The 16,177-nt window shown below is 38.2% G+C and overlaps 1 protein-coding gene across 1 annotated transcript; it reads right to left on the bottom strand.

Moving 5' to 3' along the window:
• Window positions 1-1,203: 1,203 nt before the first annotated feature.
• Window positions 1,204-15,651, bottom strand: phax (phosphorylated adaptor for RNA export). The gene is made up of 5 exons (XM_088629852.1): window positions 15,499-15,651; window positions 13,806-14,437; window positions 10,679-10,799; window positions 6,375-6,458; window positions 1,204-2,355 (listed from the first exon to the last, which is right to left on the bottom strand). The coding sequence occupies exons 1-5, from the start codon at window positions 15,598-15,600 to the stop codon at window positions 2,086-2,088; spliced, it is 1,209 nt and encodes a 402-aa protein (XP_088485978.1). The 5' UTR covers window positions 15,601-15,651; the 3' UTR covers window positions 1,204-2,085.
• Window positions 15,652-16,177: the final 526 nt, after the last annotated feature.

A 16,177-nucleotide genomic window follows, 5' to 3' on the forward strand; every position in this document is an offset into this window, starting at 1 on the left:
TAGCTTTGACCCTTTCAGTTAACTAGTTATGTATTGTAGCACTGGAGTCACAAGAACATTCTACTTGTAGCTTGCACAGTCTTGCCTATCAAAAGTTTACCCTTCATTAAACTGGTGAAGCTTTGTCCCACCTTTCTACCTGAATATTTGAATATTTTAATAAAGATTGGAATACTCACAATGAACACTTTAAATTGTTCAGTTATCTCCAATCCTATTTCTGTAGAGCCCCATGCAGCAGATCCTATAGGTCATAAATCAATATTTAAACGCTTTGAACAATTTCATAGTGATCAATTCTAGGTGATTTGCTCAAGTAATTTTGAGATCATTTGAACAAATCTTTACACCTCCAGGAGCAGATATTTCATATCCTTTCGAAGTTTGTGATTTAAAAGACCAGCTTGATGACGCTTTACCCAAGAAACAATCTGAGGAATTAGAGCAGGGAGCTGTAGGGTGGAACTGGATCATTACTTGCTTAACTGGACAAGTTTAATAGCTTCTTCCAACTCTTCAGGTGCTGCTGCTTGCAAGACCAAGAACTCCTGCAATCACATCTGCCCTGAAGGACTATAACTTTGTCCGAAAAGGTTGAAATAAAATTAAACAAACAGCATTAAGATCTAAATTAAAAGTATTCCTCTTAAAAAGCAAAAGAAAAAAATTGCTTAAATGAATATCATATAGGACGGTGCGGTGCTGTAGTGGTTAGCAATGCTGCCTCACAGCTCTTTGGCCTTGGATTCACCTAGCACCTGTGATAGCAGGTTACTAGCAGATAGCACCTGGATCTTAAGGTGCTATCTGCATAGAGTTTGTATGTTCTCCCCCTGTTCATCTGGGTTTCTTCAGGTACTCTGATTTCCTCCAACAGGCCAGAGACTTACTGGTTAAATGGGTTAACTTGTTAATTAGGTTAATGGGCTTCTGGGAAAACTGGCCATGTTGTGAATTTGCATGTGTTTGTTTGTCCTGTGATGGACTGGTATCCCATTCAGGGTGTACCCTGCCTTGCACACATTGCTTGTCGAGACAGGCTCCGACTCCCCCGTGACCCTGGACCCTATTGGATGAAGTGGTCAGAAAATGGATGAATGGATTAGATATATTCAAAACCTATAAGTATTGTAAAGTTTCTGATATATCCGATATAATTTGTAGTAGCATTGAAACAAAAATGTAAAAGAAAAACACTTCATATACTGTAGTTTTTGGTTTAATTACTACACAGAAGATACACACACATTTTAATATTATAAACAAAAAAAATAGAAATTTCAATGCAGTTTTTGCGTGTACATTTATCAACAGGTGGATCTCGTACTACAAAAACTAATTTATTCTAAAATGTCAAAGTCTATATACAATTTTCTTAGTCAAAAACCTCTTCTTATTTCTTGGAAATGAGAAGACAAATGGAGGTAAATTCTACTTTCAGAAAGCATTCAAGTGTTCCATCTTAGTAATAAAAGTTTGCACACGTTTTAGTTAAGATAGTGTATCCGTTTTACATTCTAAAATGCACTGTGCAGTACATTAAAGCTTCTTAAATTTAGCCATCCGTAACAAACAGCATTAAGAAAAAAAAACAGAAAAAGGACACTTCTTTGCACAAGATCTACAACAGTCGTGACAATCACACACACATTTCATTCACACTGAAATACTGTACAATAAGTCTTTATCAAAAAAAAATATTTTGCTCCTAGCAAGAGGCTCACTTTCTCATCAGAAAAGCTACTTGTTGGTCATATTCATTGCTATTTCAACAGAATAGCGGTTTAAAAATTGCTTTTTGGTAATTCATCAGACAGCAACTAATCTATGAATTTATTTTAACTTCAGCTTTGAGAGACTACAAAGATTCAACAAAAATACACTGTAGTTTCATATCCCTATTTGTACATCATTTCAAAGTGGAGTACAATACATAGCTGATGTGGGTCTAGAATATCTAGAAGAGAAATATTAGAGTCTCACACAAAGGCTATTATTTTCTTATTTTTGCGTAAAACATGCACATATGATCCAGGACTACAAGATGCCTTTATTCTAGAGAACAGGAGCCTTCATTCAACTTTGTTAAAATATTTCTAAGTCGTTGGAATTATAAATCACTACAGCCTCTTCTGTATCCAAGGTTGGCTCGGCGTGCCCTTCGTGAGAATCATCTAATGAAGCCAATGCTTCATTGGTATCACTGGCAAAAGTCTCTCGAGATGCATCATCGTGCTCCTGGAGATTGAGCGTCTTGATGGCCTGCTTCATCTTCTTGCCCAAAACATGACGTCTTCGCTTTTTGGCAGCTTTTTTGCATGCGTATTCTTTTTGGTTTTCATCATAGAAAATTTCCTTAAAAAGAAAACATGAATCAAAAGGTAAACACAAAGATGTAACAGTCAGACAACGTTCTTGCAATATGGTTGATGTATTTATTTCAGCTTATTCATCTGCAAAACTACCAGGGAGTTCTTTAGAGCTAACACAGGTGCCAGTGAATAACTATGCTGATCTGTGGGATGTAAGTCAGAATTTTAAGCACTCTTCTATATATTTACTATTGATCATCTGTATGCTCCAAAAGGGAAAACTGTTCTAGAGATGTAAAAATACAATGGGCTCAAAGATTTGTTTTGAAGGTCACATCAAGAAACAACAATGAATCTCCAATCTTAAACTGAATTAAAAATAAATGACTCAACATAATAGTGGTGCTGGTAACATTACTTAAATGGCAGAGCTGAAGAAATTCATCAGAAGATTAGTTCTACTTTTGAAAAGAGATGACCACTCCACAGCAAGGAAATTCTCATAGTTACAGAAATTATTTTACAATGGATTTGAATGAGTTTATTCCACAAGGTACGATTTTGTATTGACTATATAAATATGGCCAGCAGCCATATCACTCTGCAACTCACAACTGGCAACGCACTGGAGCTAAGCAGGTGTGTGCCTGGTCAGTAGCTGGATGGGAGACCTCCTGGGAAAAACTAAGGTTTCTGCTGAAAGAGGTGTTAGTGGAGCCACCAGGGGGTGCTCACCCCGCAGTCCATGTGGGTCCTAATGCCCCCAGTATAGTGATGGGGACACTGTACTGTAAACGGGTGCCGTCCTTCGGATGAGAAGTAAAACCGAGGTCCCGACTCTCTGTGGTCATTAAAAATCCCAGGTGGTCTCTTGAAAAGAGTAGGGGGTATAACCCCGGCGTCCTGGCCAAATTTCCCATTAACCCTTATCACTCATGGCCTAATAATCCCCATCTATGAATTGGCTTCATTACTCTGCTCTCCTCCCCACTGATAGCTGGTGTGTGGTGAGCGTTCTGGCGCACTATGGCTGCCGTCGCATCATCCAGGTGGATGCTGCACATTGGTGGTGGTGGTGGAGGTGAGTCCCCATTACCTGTAAAGCGCTTTAAGTGGAGTTTCCAGAAAAGCACTATATAAGTGTAAGCAATTATTATTATAAATCAGTAATAACTTCAAGGACCTGCAAAATATATAAATATATTGATGGAAAAAAGAAACGCAACATTTTCTGGAATGAGATTACTCTAGTTATAGCTTATGTACTTTCACAAAAAGTTGTCAATTTGTTTTAAGCCCTCTGATCAGCAAAACAGCTTGTGCAGTGAGGCATTGCAACTTGCCAATCACACGAAAACTGTTTAGGTGCACTTTTACTCAATGAGGTCCAGGTGGAACAATGCCTGATCAGGTCACCTTTAAGAAAGCCTTAATTCAAAGGCCACACTTAGATTTCTGTGCATTCCATAATGCCTCGAATGTCACAGGAAGCAAAGGAGAGGGCCATTGGCATGCTGCAGGCAGGTGTGTCATGTGCCAGCGTTGCCTGACACTATGGAGTAAGCTGCTACACTGTGTCCCGACTGCAGAGACGGTTTCAGCAGACCGGCAGGACAGATGACCGTCCAAGATCTGGTTGCCCTAGAGTGGCCACACCAGAGCAGGACCAACACATCAGACTGGACACTGAGGCTCCATGCGGCTGGCCTTAGAACGAGGTGACCCGTCAGAAGCCCTCTGCTCACACCTCCTAGCTGTCACACTAAACTGGCTTGGGCCAGACAGAGGTTGCGATGGACTCGTCAGCAGTGGCATCAGGTCCTCTTCACCGATGAGTCACTCTTCAGCCTGTTCCACACAGAGGGGAGGGCCAGAGTGTGGAGGAGGAGGTAAGTTAAGTTTCTTCCCCCCCCCACATTAGTACACTTCCTTTTACATTTTGAACTGTCTATTTTGTTTGTGTTTTTCTTTTGTGTGATCATTATCAAAGTGTCAAAAACCCATCTCATATGTTTGCATCACATTATTGATTTATCCACTTTTTATGTCAGTATCTAATGTAAATATCTAATATTCTTCTTGAAGAGGTTAAAGTTCCTCTGAAATTAGTCCCATTACCAGTTTGTAACTCTGGAACAGCCAACCACATTTGAGATACTAGAATCTCGGATAAATAATTATCTACTTTTCATACTGTCAGAATGTTTCCCAAGTAGAAACCTAAAAAGAGCTACAAATGAAAGGAGCCTGTCTGGCCCCATTTAGTCCATTGGCAGCTAACTGATGTACAGTAAGCATGCCATCCAACTTTCTTGAAAGAAGCCAAAATTTTGATGACTGGCTAGCATATTCCCACAATATTTTGAGTAAAAAAGCACCTCCTATTCTCAGTTTTGAATGCACTTTTAATGTAGTTTCAATCTGTGCCCTTTGGTTTCTGTTTTATTGTTTATGCTGAAGACTTCTAGGTCAGCTTTGGGTTGTCAATATTTTTAAGGATTTTGGATCTCGTCTCCTTCTAGTTTTTTTCTATTCAAGACAGAATGTATCAGGTTTATCTCCTCTTGTATAATTTTAGCACAACATCCACATCCACACATATCTGATGTGCGGTGAGCGTACTGTACGCATTATGGCTGCCGTTACATCATCCAGGTAAGTGCAGCACATTGATAATGGCAGAAGGGAGTCCCCATTACCTGTAATGCACTTTGAGTGGATCAACATGCATTGATTTTAATTCTATATTTTAAGTAGTCATCCTAACCTATCCTATGTTCGCCTTTTTATTGCTTTATCACAAACTTAAAGATGTATATGAACATACACACCTACGTTTTTTTTCATAAGTAGCCTTATGTTCTGGTGCAGCGTTTCACAATTTATAATTATATTTCAGGTTTTTGCTAATAGCATGCAAAAGTCAACATCATTGCCTGCACTAAACATCATTTGCCAATTGTCTGTCTAGTCTGGAACAATTTTACCTAAATCTTTTCAAAATTAATTTACAGATTAATTTACAGTTTGCGAATCATCCTATCCTGGTATTATCTGCAATCATGACAGAATTTCCAAGCCATTATCAAGAGGTATAACTTAGGAAAAGTGGTGGTACTTCACTAATTACCCAAATTTGAGCATTCACCCCATGTCTGTACCCTGTTTTCTAATAACAGTCCAAACACACTTTAGTCTGAACATAGGCCTGTAATGTACAAATTTAACTTTTTATTCTAAAAGCTTTAGGCTGGGAAGTTCTGTTGTTTTTCACTTTTTGATAAACATTAATACACTCTAATAACCGTTTACAGCTACACTACAGTTCCTAGAATGTATGCAAAACAAATATTATTCTTTACAGGGGAACATAACATCTTTTTACCCTTTAACATGAAATGATTTATTTTGTTGGCCGTCATTCTTAATTTATATAGTTCTGTAAAGAATTCCTGTCATTGGTTTAATGAATTACAGTATGATTAGGAAATTCATTAAATAATCCATCCCTATGCCATCATAGAAAGTATGCATGGTTAATTATCATAAGGGAAGGTTATGCCTTTTAGTTTTAATTCATTGGTTTTTAGTTAATGAAGATAATACTGATCAACTAAAACCAACATGATTCACAAATTTATAGTGAACAGCTAAAGAAAACAACACAAATTCCTCCTCTGCATCTGATGTCTCAGTAAGCCTGTAAAGTCATCTCTAGCCTGTCATTCCCCAAACCGCTGACACAGAACTGGGAGGGCTCGTTAAAATACAAAACAAGACCTTATTGCTCAGGGGGTAAGGAAAGGCTCAATCACTACCTAGATTATCTCACGATCCGAGTTTGGTGCAAGGATAACATGCATGTTACACTTAATCTTTGCCTTTCATCCCACTCTTTCATCCCACTCGGCTCTTCTTCCATCCAAGACCCCATCGGCCATACTGAATCAAGATTAAGCAAATTTTTTAATGTTGAATTCTCACATGTCGAGACCCTGCGGTACAAAGTCCAGAAGGAAAGAAGGGAACAATTGTGAATAAGACCAGGGCAAAGTGTCATACCTTGACCTGGTCACTGGAGATACTGGGAGTGTTTTTCAACAGGTTGAGATAAACTCCACCTGGGGTCCGTCTCCGACTGCCATCCTGCAAGGAAAAGAAAATTCAAAACTATTTCCAAACATAACCCAACCTCCTAGGGTGGCCCATATTCTCATATTAACTCATAATTGCATTAGATCTAAAATGTAATTAGATTTTCATGCAAGCATTATTAAAGGATGTATATTAGCTGATTAAATTTATAACACAAAGACTTAAATAATCCAGATTGATCTTAATAAAATACACTTATGCCTTACTATATAAGCACAACTGGTTCGAAAAATGTCTGCTTGTATGCAAAAATGAGTAAAAGCAACACTAAATTCTCATTAACATACATATTAAAGTCTCCAATTTGTTCCTAGAAGCAGAACATACCAACACTTTTTTATACAAGCTGTAATGCATGTAATGGATATTCATATTCAATCAAAATATTCCATTATATGATTTTTAAAACTAGTGAATTAATATTCATTTTTACAAATTCTTTCACATATTCTACACCATATCTAGAATAATACCTTTACAGTTTCTGTTACAATAGTAAAGACAAAACGACAAAGAGGTGTGAAAAATAAAAATGGAAAAATTAGTTACATGCTCGGAGCTTGAAAAATTTAGTATTCTTTACTCATCAAACAAAAACAGGTATGTATACATGTACATATGTTTCACTTCTCCAGCAAGTACTCGTCAAGTGCCATTTTAATGGCAGATGAGTGTAATCTAAAGTACATGTCCTGGTGTGAAAAAGTACGAGAACCTTTTGATTCAATAACTGATGGCACCTCCTTTAACAGCAATGACTTCAGGTAGATGTTTCCTGTAACTGCTCATCGGTTTCTCACACCAGCCAAAGTCATAATTATCACATTTGAGTGTTTCCTCACATGAGGCCTCTTCAAGGCTATGCACAGCACTTTAGTAAGGTTTACGTCTGCACTTTAACTTGGCCAATCCAAAATGCAGTGTCTTCTTCTTCTTCAGACAATCTGCTGTAAATCTACTTGTTATGTTAGGATCACAGTCTTGGTACATAATCCACATGACTTGTCATCTCAGCTTCAGTTTACAAATGGATGGCCCAACTCTTTCCCTGCAAATTTGCCAATGCAACATCGAATTCACGATTCCATTAATTCATTTCCCATAAACGATTGGAAGCCTTCTGGCTCCCAAGGCCATAAATCAGCCCTAAACCACCTTGATAATCCCAGGACTTTGTTTGATGGGCAGGATGGATTCTTCTGTTGGAAGGCAGTGTTTGGTTTTCAATAAATGTGTAGATACCATAAAGTACCTAGAAGAAAAGTCTCAAGTTCGTATTGCATTACAAGAACATTTCTCCTTAAAGGGGACCCGCACTCCCAATTTCTCAGACTGGTTATTAAACCTCAGTAACAAAATAAATTAATTGATATAATAATTTTTTTTTACAAATTTCAAATTAAGCACAAAATCGTGAACTTTGTGAAAGTACTGTATAGTCACCACGTTGTCCCACACCCATGGTCTTGCTACGGCCGAGAGCGGGAGTTTGCAAGAACTGCGATGTGAAGCGGCCCTTCCTGCTCACTAGTCGCTGTGATGAGTAATGTGATGCTATGTATGAGCAAATAAGTACAGGTTCTGCAGCAGACATTTCACTGGACAAATGTTTCAAAATGATCTGCACGGAGAGTTAATAAGTAGTACTTATCGGCAAAACTGTCTCAAAGTCAAGAGCAATATTTTTGTTGGATTAAAAGAGATGTTTTCGCAAGTTTTCTTGTTTCAGATCTTTTGCTGCCTCGTTCTGAATTGCAATGACAGCAATACAGTACTGAGCATACCAGGAAATTTTGCATGTCCAATTTACATGTTACTGTGTATATTTTACTTTCATTATTTCATTTAATTGAAATGCACTCAACCCCAAAACATACATTTAGCATTGCTGTTCCCCATTGATAAATTATCCTCAATACTGAACAATTTTTTTTCCAGAACATGGCAAACTGTGTCATACTACATGCGTAAAGTATAGTAACAGCCTTATTTATGGCATTATTAGTCAAACCTTATTTTTAATTTACAGCAAAGAAATTTGTATTTGTGATCATGTGATTAATATATGAATAAGCACAATACACATTTTTCTTTTTGGCTAATTCCATGCCAATTAATGTATATTCCTTTTTTAAGCATAACACTTGATGGGTTTTTATTTTTGGGCAAAGAAAAAAAGTCTCAAGTTGGACAACGGACATGAAGTAAGACACTTCATCGCATTTAAACTTGCATCACATCTGAAAAAGTATAAAAGATTTGATGCTTTTAACAAAGAACCTCTAATTAATATTTTCAGCCTTTTCAGTGATTCAGATGTAAAATCTCATTTAAACCCCCACTGGCCTTTTTCAATGGTCTTACAATGGTACTTATTAAGCACCGACAATAACAAATGATGCACTCTCTTGTGACGTCAGTGGTCTTTATGCAGCAAGAGGAGAGGCTCTTCCTTATCTTTTAAGGCCAATATAAACAGCAGAGAGGAAGTAGTTAGAATTCAGCTTTGTCTTTCTGAATCTGACACATTAATTACATCTGTCCACCTGGATCTTCATTATTCATTTCCTTGGCTGAAGTCAACGTATTTATAAATGTCATTTTCCAATACTGTTACTCTAGTGCTTTACATCTCGAAGTGCAAGACTTGAATGGGAGGAACACTTTCAGCAACACAATCCCCATGCTGTGAAGGGAAATCTGGGGTGAAATTAATCAAAAACGTTGTTTGCTTTTGGCAATCTGCCTTTACATTACTCAGCAGAACATTAAAAACAAATGGTACATTTTACGTTTTGTACAGACTTCTCCCTTTGCGTTTCCTTAAGATAATAAGGGACTTCATTAGGGCTTACTGCTGTTTCAATCCATAGCACTACAGGAATTCTCCTTAAACCAATGCCTTAATTATCTATGTGATAATGAACAGGATCAATACAAACTTTAAAGTGCCGATTGTGTTAAAGTACATAGTGCATTGGAAAGACCATGTTTGTACTTGTAGCTACAACTGTATAGAAAAATGTCTGTTCCTTTACCGGACTGTATAATGGTCATTTTGGGTCAACACACCCAAAGAAAGCTCCACAGCTGAAACGTTGTGTTTTCTCTCTTCTCTTTTCAGCATAGAATAAACCTATTACTTGTTCTTTTGCATGCTGATGCAGCTACCCACCTGAACTAATTATCATCTTTTTATTAAGTACTTACAAAACACAACAATCTGAAAGCTTGGTTTCTGATTTTGGCTAAGGTACTTAGTAGTTTACCCCATTTTCAATAAAAATGCTTATGGTCAAAAATCCATTTTCAATGCTCATGTTAAGATATAACTATCAGGATACAAGGTAAATATTCACACTGTCAACCTGAGAACTTGCTCAGATCTGACATAGAAAGAGATCCTGTCCCCAAGAGAGAAAACAAATCTTAAAAATCTTATTTCTGAAAATATTCTAAGACACAATCACACAAACTATAGTTAAGGTTTCTAAAATTACTGGCACCCATATTTATGTTATAGCTGAAAGTCTTTCATTCCTTCATAACTTCATGCCAGCACAGGTTTGGCACAGTTAGGGCTCTAGGCTGGTATCTAGAAAGTTGTAGGTTCAAATCCCAGATGGAGGCATTGCTCATATACCATTAAATATGGTAATTCACTTTGACTGCTCCAATAAACAGCAACTAATAGACTTACGTACACATTTAAAAGTGAGAAGAAGAGGCAAAATCAAAATACTGTTACAAATGAGAGGAAACTGTTCATACTTGGTTAACAATTAGATAACATCCTGCTGTTTCTTGAAATAAGCCAGAATACTGGCTTAAAAAACATGGGTAGCTTTTTCCAGGCTCCCACAACAATTTAAGTAAAGAAGTACCCCCACTGTTTTTTATTCTAAATACAATTCCATGTTATTACATTTACTTTCTCCAACACAATTGATCTTTGATTGCAACTGTAATAACTGACCTCACTTTTGTGTAATAATGCAGTATGTTAAGGCATAATATGTAATAACACAATTGTGCAAAAATGTTGAATGTGTCAAATGTGAATGTTTTATTTCCTGAGAATATGAACATAGCTCTAGCCCATCATGCAGCAAGAAAGAAAAAGTGATAATCTGGGAATTTAAAAAAGACATACATGTGTATCCAAAAGCATCCAAAGACAAAACAAAAAGATTTTAAAGGGAAGTACTTACAATTGTGAAAATACCGCCATTTTGTTCCACTTCAGCTGTTTCTGCCAGCAATTCGATCGCTTTCTTCTTCCCGATTATATTTACCACTCGTTCAATTAGATCCATTTTGGGCTCCCTCAACCTATGGAACAACCCAGGTTAAATATGTAAAGTGTTCAGACACTGTGTCCCGACTGTTCATTGATCACAGTTGGCTCTTAAATGATATGGAGCTTTCTGCATCAAGAATACCAGGGAAAATTAGTTTAGATTATTCACAAAAAGCAAGACGGAATCATATAGACCATTTTGAAGTTAGCAGCTAATTGACCCAAGGATCCCAGCCAGTTCAACATTAAAAAAAAAAAGTCAAAGTATCGGTTTCAATAACATGGCTAGGTAGCTGTTCCACTGCATATCACTCAACTCTCTGGGTAAAGAAGTGCCTCCTGTGCTTGCTTTAAAATGTGCTTCCACATAGTTTCCACTGTGTCCTCTGGTTCATGTTTCACACTCCATTCTGAAGAAATCCTTTGGGTTGACTTTATCACCATCTTTGAGGACATTGATTACTTGTATCAGGTCCCCTTGAACACTTTGTTCAAGATTATAAAGGTCCAGTTCCTTCACCCTGTCAGTGTAGGATATTCTCTTAAGCCCCAGAATGTTTCTGGTTGGTATTCACTGGATAGTTTCCAGAATAGCAATATCTTATCAATAAAATGGTGACCAATATTGTACAAAATATTCTAAATGCAGTCTAAATGAAATAGTGCATTATACAATTTCAACATAAACTTCCTTGATTTTAATTTAATGCTTTTAACTATATATCCTAAAATTCTCAACCTTTTCATTGTTTCTCAAAATTGTCTAGACAATGTTAATGATTTGCCATCATAAACGCCTGTTTTGTTCTATATGTAGCCTCCTTTAGCACAGTGTTTCCTATTTTGTATTTGTAGCTCATGTTTTGCTATCTGCATGAAAATTCCTGCACTTGTCTACATTAACCATCATCTGCGTCAGCCAGGTGTTCCCATTTCCCCCCCTATTTCAAATTCAAATCACCACTAAGTTACTGAGATTTATTTTCCCAATAAAAAAAGCAGTGAAGAATCTGATTCTGAGTATATCCTATGACTTCCAAGAGCAAAGTTTTGACTGTAGTTTGCTTTTGTATTATATACTAGGATTACCTGTCAAATAGAAGACTTTATGGTTGTAAAACAGTGTTTGTTCTGCCAGCTCCACCATTTTGTGTTTTATAGATTAGTAACCTTTACTTTTCCAACCTTTTTTCAGTGTACATTGTCATCTGTCAAGGTCCAAGTGCAACTATTTATGAAATAAGAAAACTGAGTACAAGGGACTAGTCCCAGCTGAAGAAGGCATGACAGGAGACACCAATAGCTTAGAAGAAGACAAGCCCCAAACCCTAAACTACAATACGTGGGAGAGATCACAGTCTGATACTGGAAGCCCAAACTGCCAACTTCTCATTTGTCAATGAAATTTGTTGGGGCACATCAAATCAGATCATGTTAAACTTGTTTTGATTCACAAGCCAGTGTCATACAACAGTGATACAGTCAAGAAAACACATATACATGTTTAATTAATTGCACGTTAAGAGCAGATGCAGGATTGGATCCTATTGCCACTGTTCTAAGATTAAAGAGAAATTATCTCTAGAAGGACATCAGAAAAGAAATTTCAATAAACTTAGAAAGGCACTGTCCCAAGCAGATTTCAGAAGTTCTTGAGTCATAAACAAATCCACTAATTTATTATTTCAGGGGTCCTCATTTTGTCTCTTTGCCATTTATATATTGTCTACTTAAAAATGAATTTATTTAAATTGACTTAAGACAGTGAATAATTACAGTAATAACACAATTGTTTCAAATTTAACAAAATAAATCTGCTAAAGGGGAATTTTGACTATAAAATCAGAAATATTTGACTTTCCCTACAATAATGAATTACTTTCAATGGGTGTTGTTTGCATGTTGTTTACTTTAGCTAAACTAAAAAAAAAAATCACAAAAATGATTTAAAAATCATTTAAAAAGACACCAAAATGTTATCAAAATGTAAAAAAGCTCTGTAAAATGCATAAATAAAACAATTCAAAATAAATACAATTATTACTACTGCAAAGGGTTCAGGAATATCAAAGGTGCCTTACAGGAACAGGCCAATTGATTACGATGTGTGTTTGTGTTTCATATGCTTCAGCAAATTTTATACCGTATGTTTACAACAAACGAAATAAAGGGCTTTCTGATTAAAAAAAGCCCAGGAAAAAGTTTCATTTACATAAAACTTTTGACTTAAAAAAATAAGTCAAAAGATTCAGAGAGCCTATATACAACAGTAGATAGTATACTGTATACATTTCTCATAGAATTGTGTGCTCAGTGAGTTCATGGGGAAAGAAGACCAGACAAGCCTGTGTCCCTTGAGGGCAAGCACTGAGGGCTCCCGCACTATTCAAACTCATTCCTCAGTCCTGCTCTCGCTTCAACACACAGCAAAAGTGAAACAGAGATACATCATGAGGTACTTATGAATAAAAACAAGCATATCAGCATAGCCCAGCCCCTAGTGTTACACTCGAAGGAGCCCGTCATTGAATCAAAGAGTACGATTTCCCAACTCAAACCTGGAAGCAGTAACTGAACTTCGCCAACTCTGAAGAGCAACATTAAAATGTTACCAGAATACATCTTGTTTTTCAAAGCTTTGAGCCTAAGCTTTGAGGGGTGTAACCCCGGCGTCCTGGCCAAATTTCCCATTGGCCTTACCAATCATGGCCTCCTAATAATCCCCATCTATGAATTGGCTTCATTACCCTGCTCTCCTCTCCACTGATAGCTGGTGTGTGGTGAGCACTCTGGCGCACTATGGCTGCCATCGCATCATCCAGGTGGGGCTGCACATTGGTGGTGGTGGTGGTGGAGGGGAGTCCCCATTACTTGTAAAGCGCTTTGAGTGGAGTGTCCAGAAAAGTGCTATATAAGTCTAAGCAATTATTATTATTATTAAAAAGTTTAAATAAAAAACTAAGGGCTACAATTCAGGTTTTAACTAAAGGAACTCTTAAAACGCCAGAGCAACACCGAAGCTCAAAGGGGCACCTGACCTGTGGGCGATTTCCTCTGCCACTCTGTCCTCGGGGTCGTCCTCGGTGAGCTCGAATCGACCCTTGTAGTCCATCTCCTCCTTCTCGCCCAGCCTCTCCTTAACTGGACGTTTCCTCTTGAGGTGGGCGCCCCCGTTCCCCTCCTCAGCCTGGTGCTCCTTCTTGTCGTGCTGCATGTAATCCTCCAGCTCCTCGTCCAGCTTGGCAGCCTCCTCCGACTCCTGCTGCTGTCGCTCCCTTTCCATCATTTTGCGGGCCAGGAGGAAGTTGTACGTCTCCGACTGCCGACTGCTCATGCTGATGCCACCCTCCATGCCTAATATACCCAACTCTGCTGCCACCACCTCCTGGCTCTGCTCCTGCACGACGGCGCCCCAGATGTTGTTCACCTTGCAGCTCGGAGGCTTCTGGGGGGCGAGGGGGCCCGGCACAGGCAGCTTCACAGGAGGCGGATGGGCACTTTTCTGGCGTTTCCTCTTCCAGATGGCCCGGTCTTCATCGGAATCCGACTCGCTGTTGTCGCTGGAGTCTAGCCCTGCCGTGCTGCGGTAACTCGTGACAGAGGTGGGGGCCTGGCGCGGCTCCGCTCTGCTCTGAAAAGCCTGGCTGTTCAAGGCTGGGGGCTGCAGTTTCTGCAGAAAGAAGGTCAGGAATAATGCACGGGACACATTGGGGTTATGTAGTACTTTCTTTACTCTAAGCACAACTTTGCTTGGAACTTCATTATACAGGACAAAAGTACTACATGCAGTGTTCAGCATTAGGGGAAGATGTAAAAATGTCACCAATAAACCTAAGACTTAAAAGTATATCAAATTGAAAAACAAAATCAATAAGTAGAAAGTGTTTATGACACAGGCACAAAATCTAAATCATCCAAAAAAACTTGTTCCCCCCCCCCCATCACTGGAAACTTACAGTTGCTATACAACCATGATATACACTGGTAGTAAAAGGTTATGTTTTTAGAGAATCACACCCAAGAAGAATCAGCATGAGTTACAGATGTATAGCGACGTACCGTGTGCGTTTGCTGCCATGTGAAATAAACTTTTCGCATTGTAACAGGCCTGTCTGCCTTCTTAATAATCACACTCGAGTGCAGTCCAGATATTTTAGCAGTGTATAACTGTTTTTCCAAAAAGTTATCATCTTGTCGGCATCTGCGCCAACAATTGTGGATGGCTGATCATATTATTTAATCTTCTTCAGACCCATTACAGTTCATTTGCTCTACACCACTAGCACTCTTCCAGATACAGACCGCAGACGCTAAGCAAACCTGCGTCAATACCTGAATAGGAGAGTTTTTAATAAAAAAAAAATCACATTTGCAGCCGTAAACTACATAATTACGTGACTTCTTGGTAAAGCGAATGACACTCTGGGTTGATTTTGCTGTAACTTCAAATTTAAAACTGGAATCCAAAACAATCACTAAATATGCATGTAATAACTTCACCTTAAATATCCTCACGAGCTTACCGATTTTAGCCTTTAAATCTCGTAATTAAAAAAATGTACACAGCTGAGTTCCTTTCACGTATAAATTAAAACGAAAACGTTGCTACCTCCTTAACAGCAAAGCAACCAAGGTATATCTAACCGTCAAATAAGGTAAAACCGAAATTACCTTTTCTGAGAACCAAAACGCGGTATATTTCACTCTTAAACATATTTCAACAAAACTTACCTGCATTTGTTCATCCGCAGCAACTCCCATTTCCGAATCAGAGTTAGAACTACAGAGCTCACCATCTTCGAGATCTTCCATCCTATCCGCACTCACCGCCATTTCCACTAACCCGGCAATAAAACAGCTCCCTCGGGCCGCAGGAACACCTTCCTGTGTCACTCGGCCTCCGGAACAGGAGGCCAGTCGATGTCACGGCGCCTCCTGCTGTTCTACAAGACAAACCGCTCACGTTAACAAAGCCCGTCCAGATCGTGGAGAGAAGACGCAAATGTGAAAACACTCCTTCTGATTCACATCACCACATAATCTGCTTTTGTCGCGTAAGGGATCTGTTTGCTTTAATTAATCAGTTTAAGACATTCACCTGAATTTGGTTTGGGGCCGAATCCAGTCCAATAATATATTTTTTGTTACGTGATAACCCAGAACATTATTTTAAATGGGGTTTTATTAGCTCTAGTACAGTTTTAACATTACTTGCTCTTATTTAATTTCTGTAGTCTTAAACTGAACATTCCCAACATTATCTAGACTGAGGTTATAGACAAGCCAACATAAACATAAATATTCTTCCTAAGTAGTATTTTCAAGCTCAGTGTCTCCATCTTATATTTGCAGTGTCCACTCAGTTGCTTACACTGTTTGATTTTACGCCACCTGAATAATTCAACTGAAT

This window comes from Lepisosteus platostomus, chromosome 4, assembly GCF_059453375.1.
Source record: "Lepisosteus platostomus isolate fLepPlt1 chromosome 4, fLepPlt1.hap1, whole genome shotgun sequence".
NCBI classification, from domain to species: domain Eukaryota; kingdom Metazoa; phylum Chordata; class Actinopteri; order Semionotiformes; family Lepisosteidae; genus Lepisosteus; species Lepisosteus platostomus.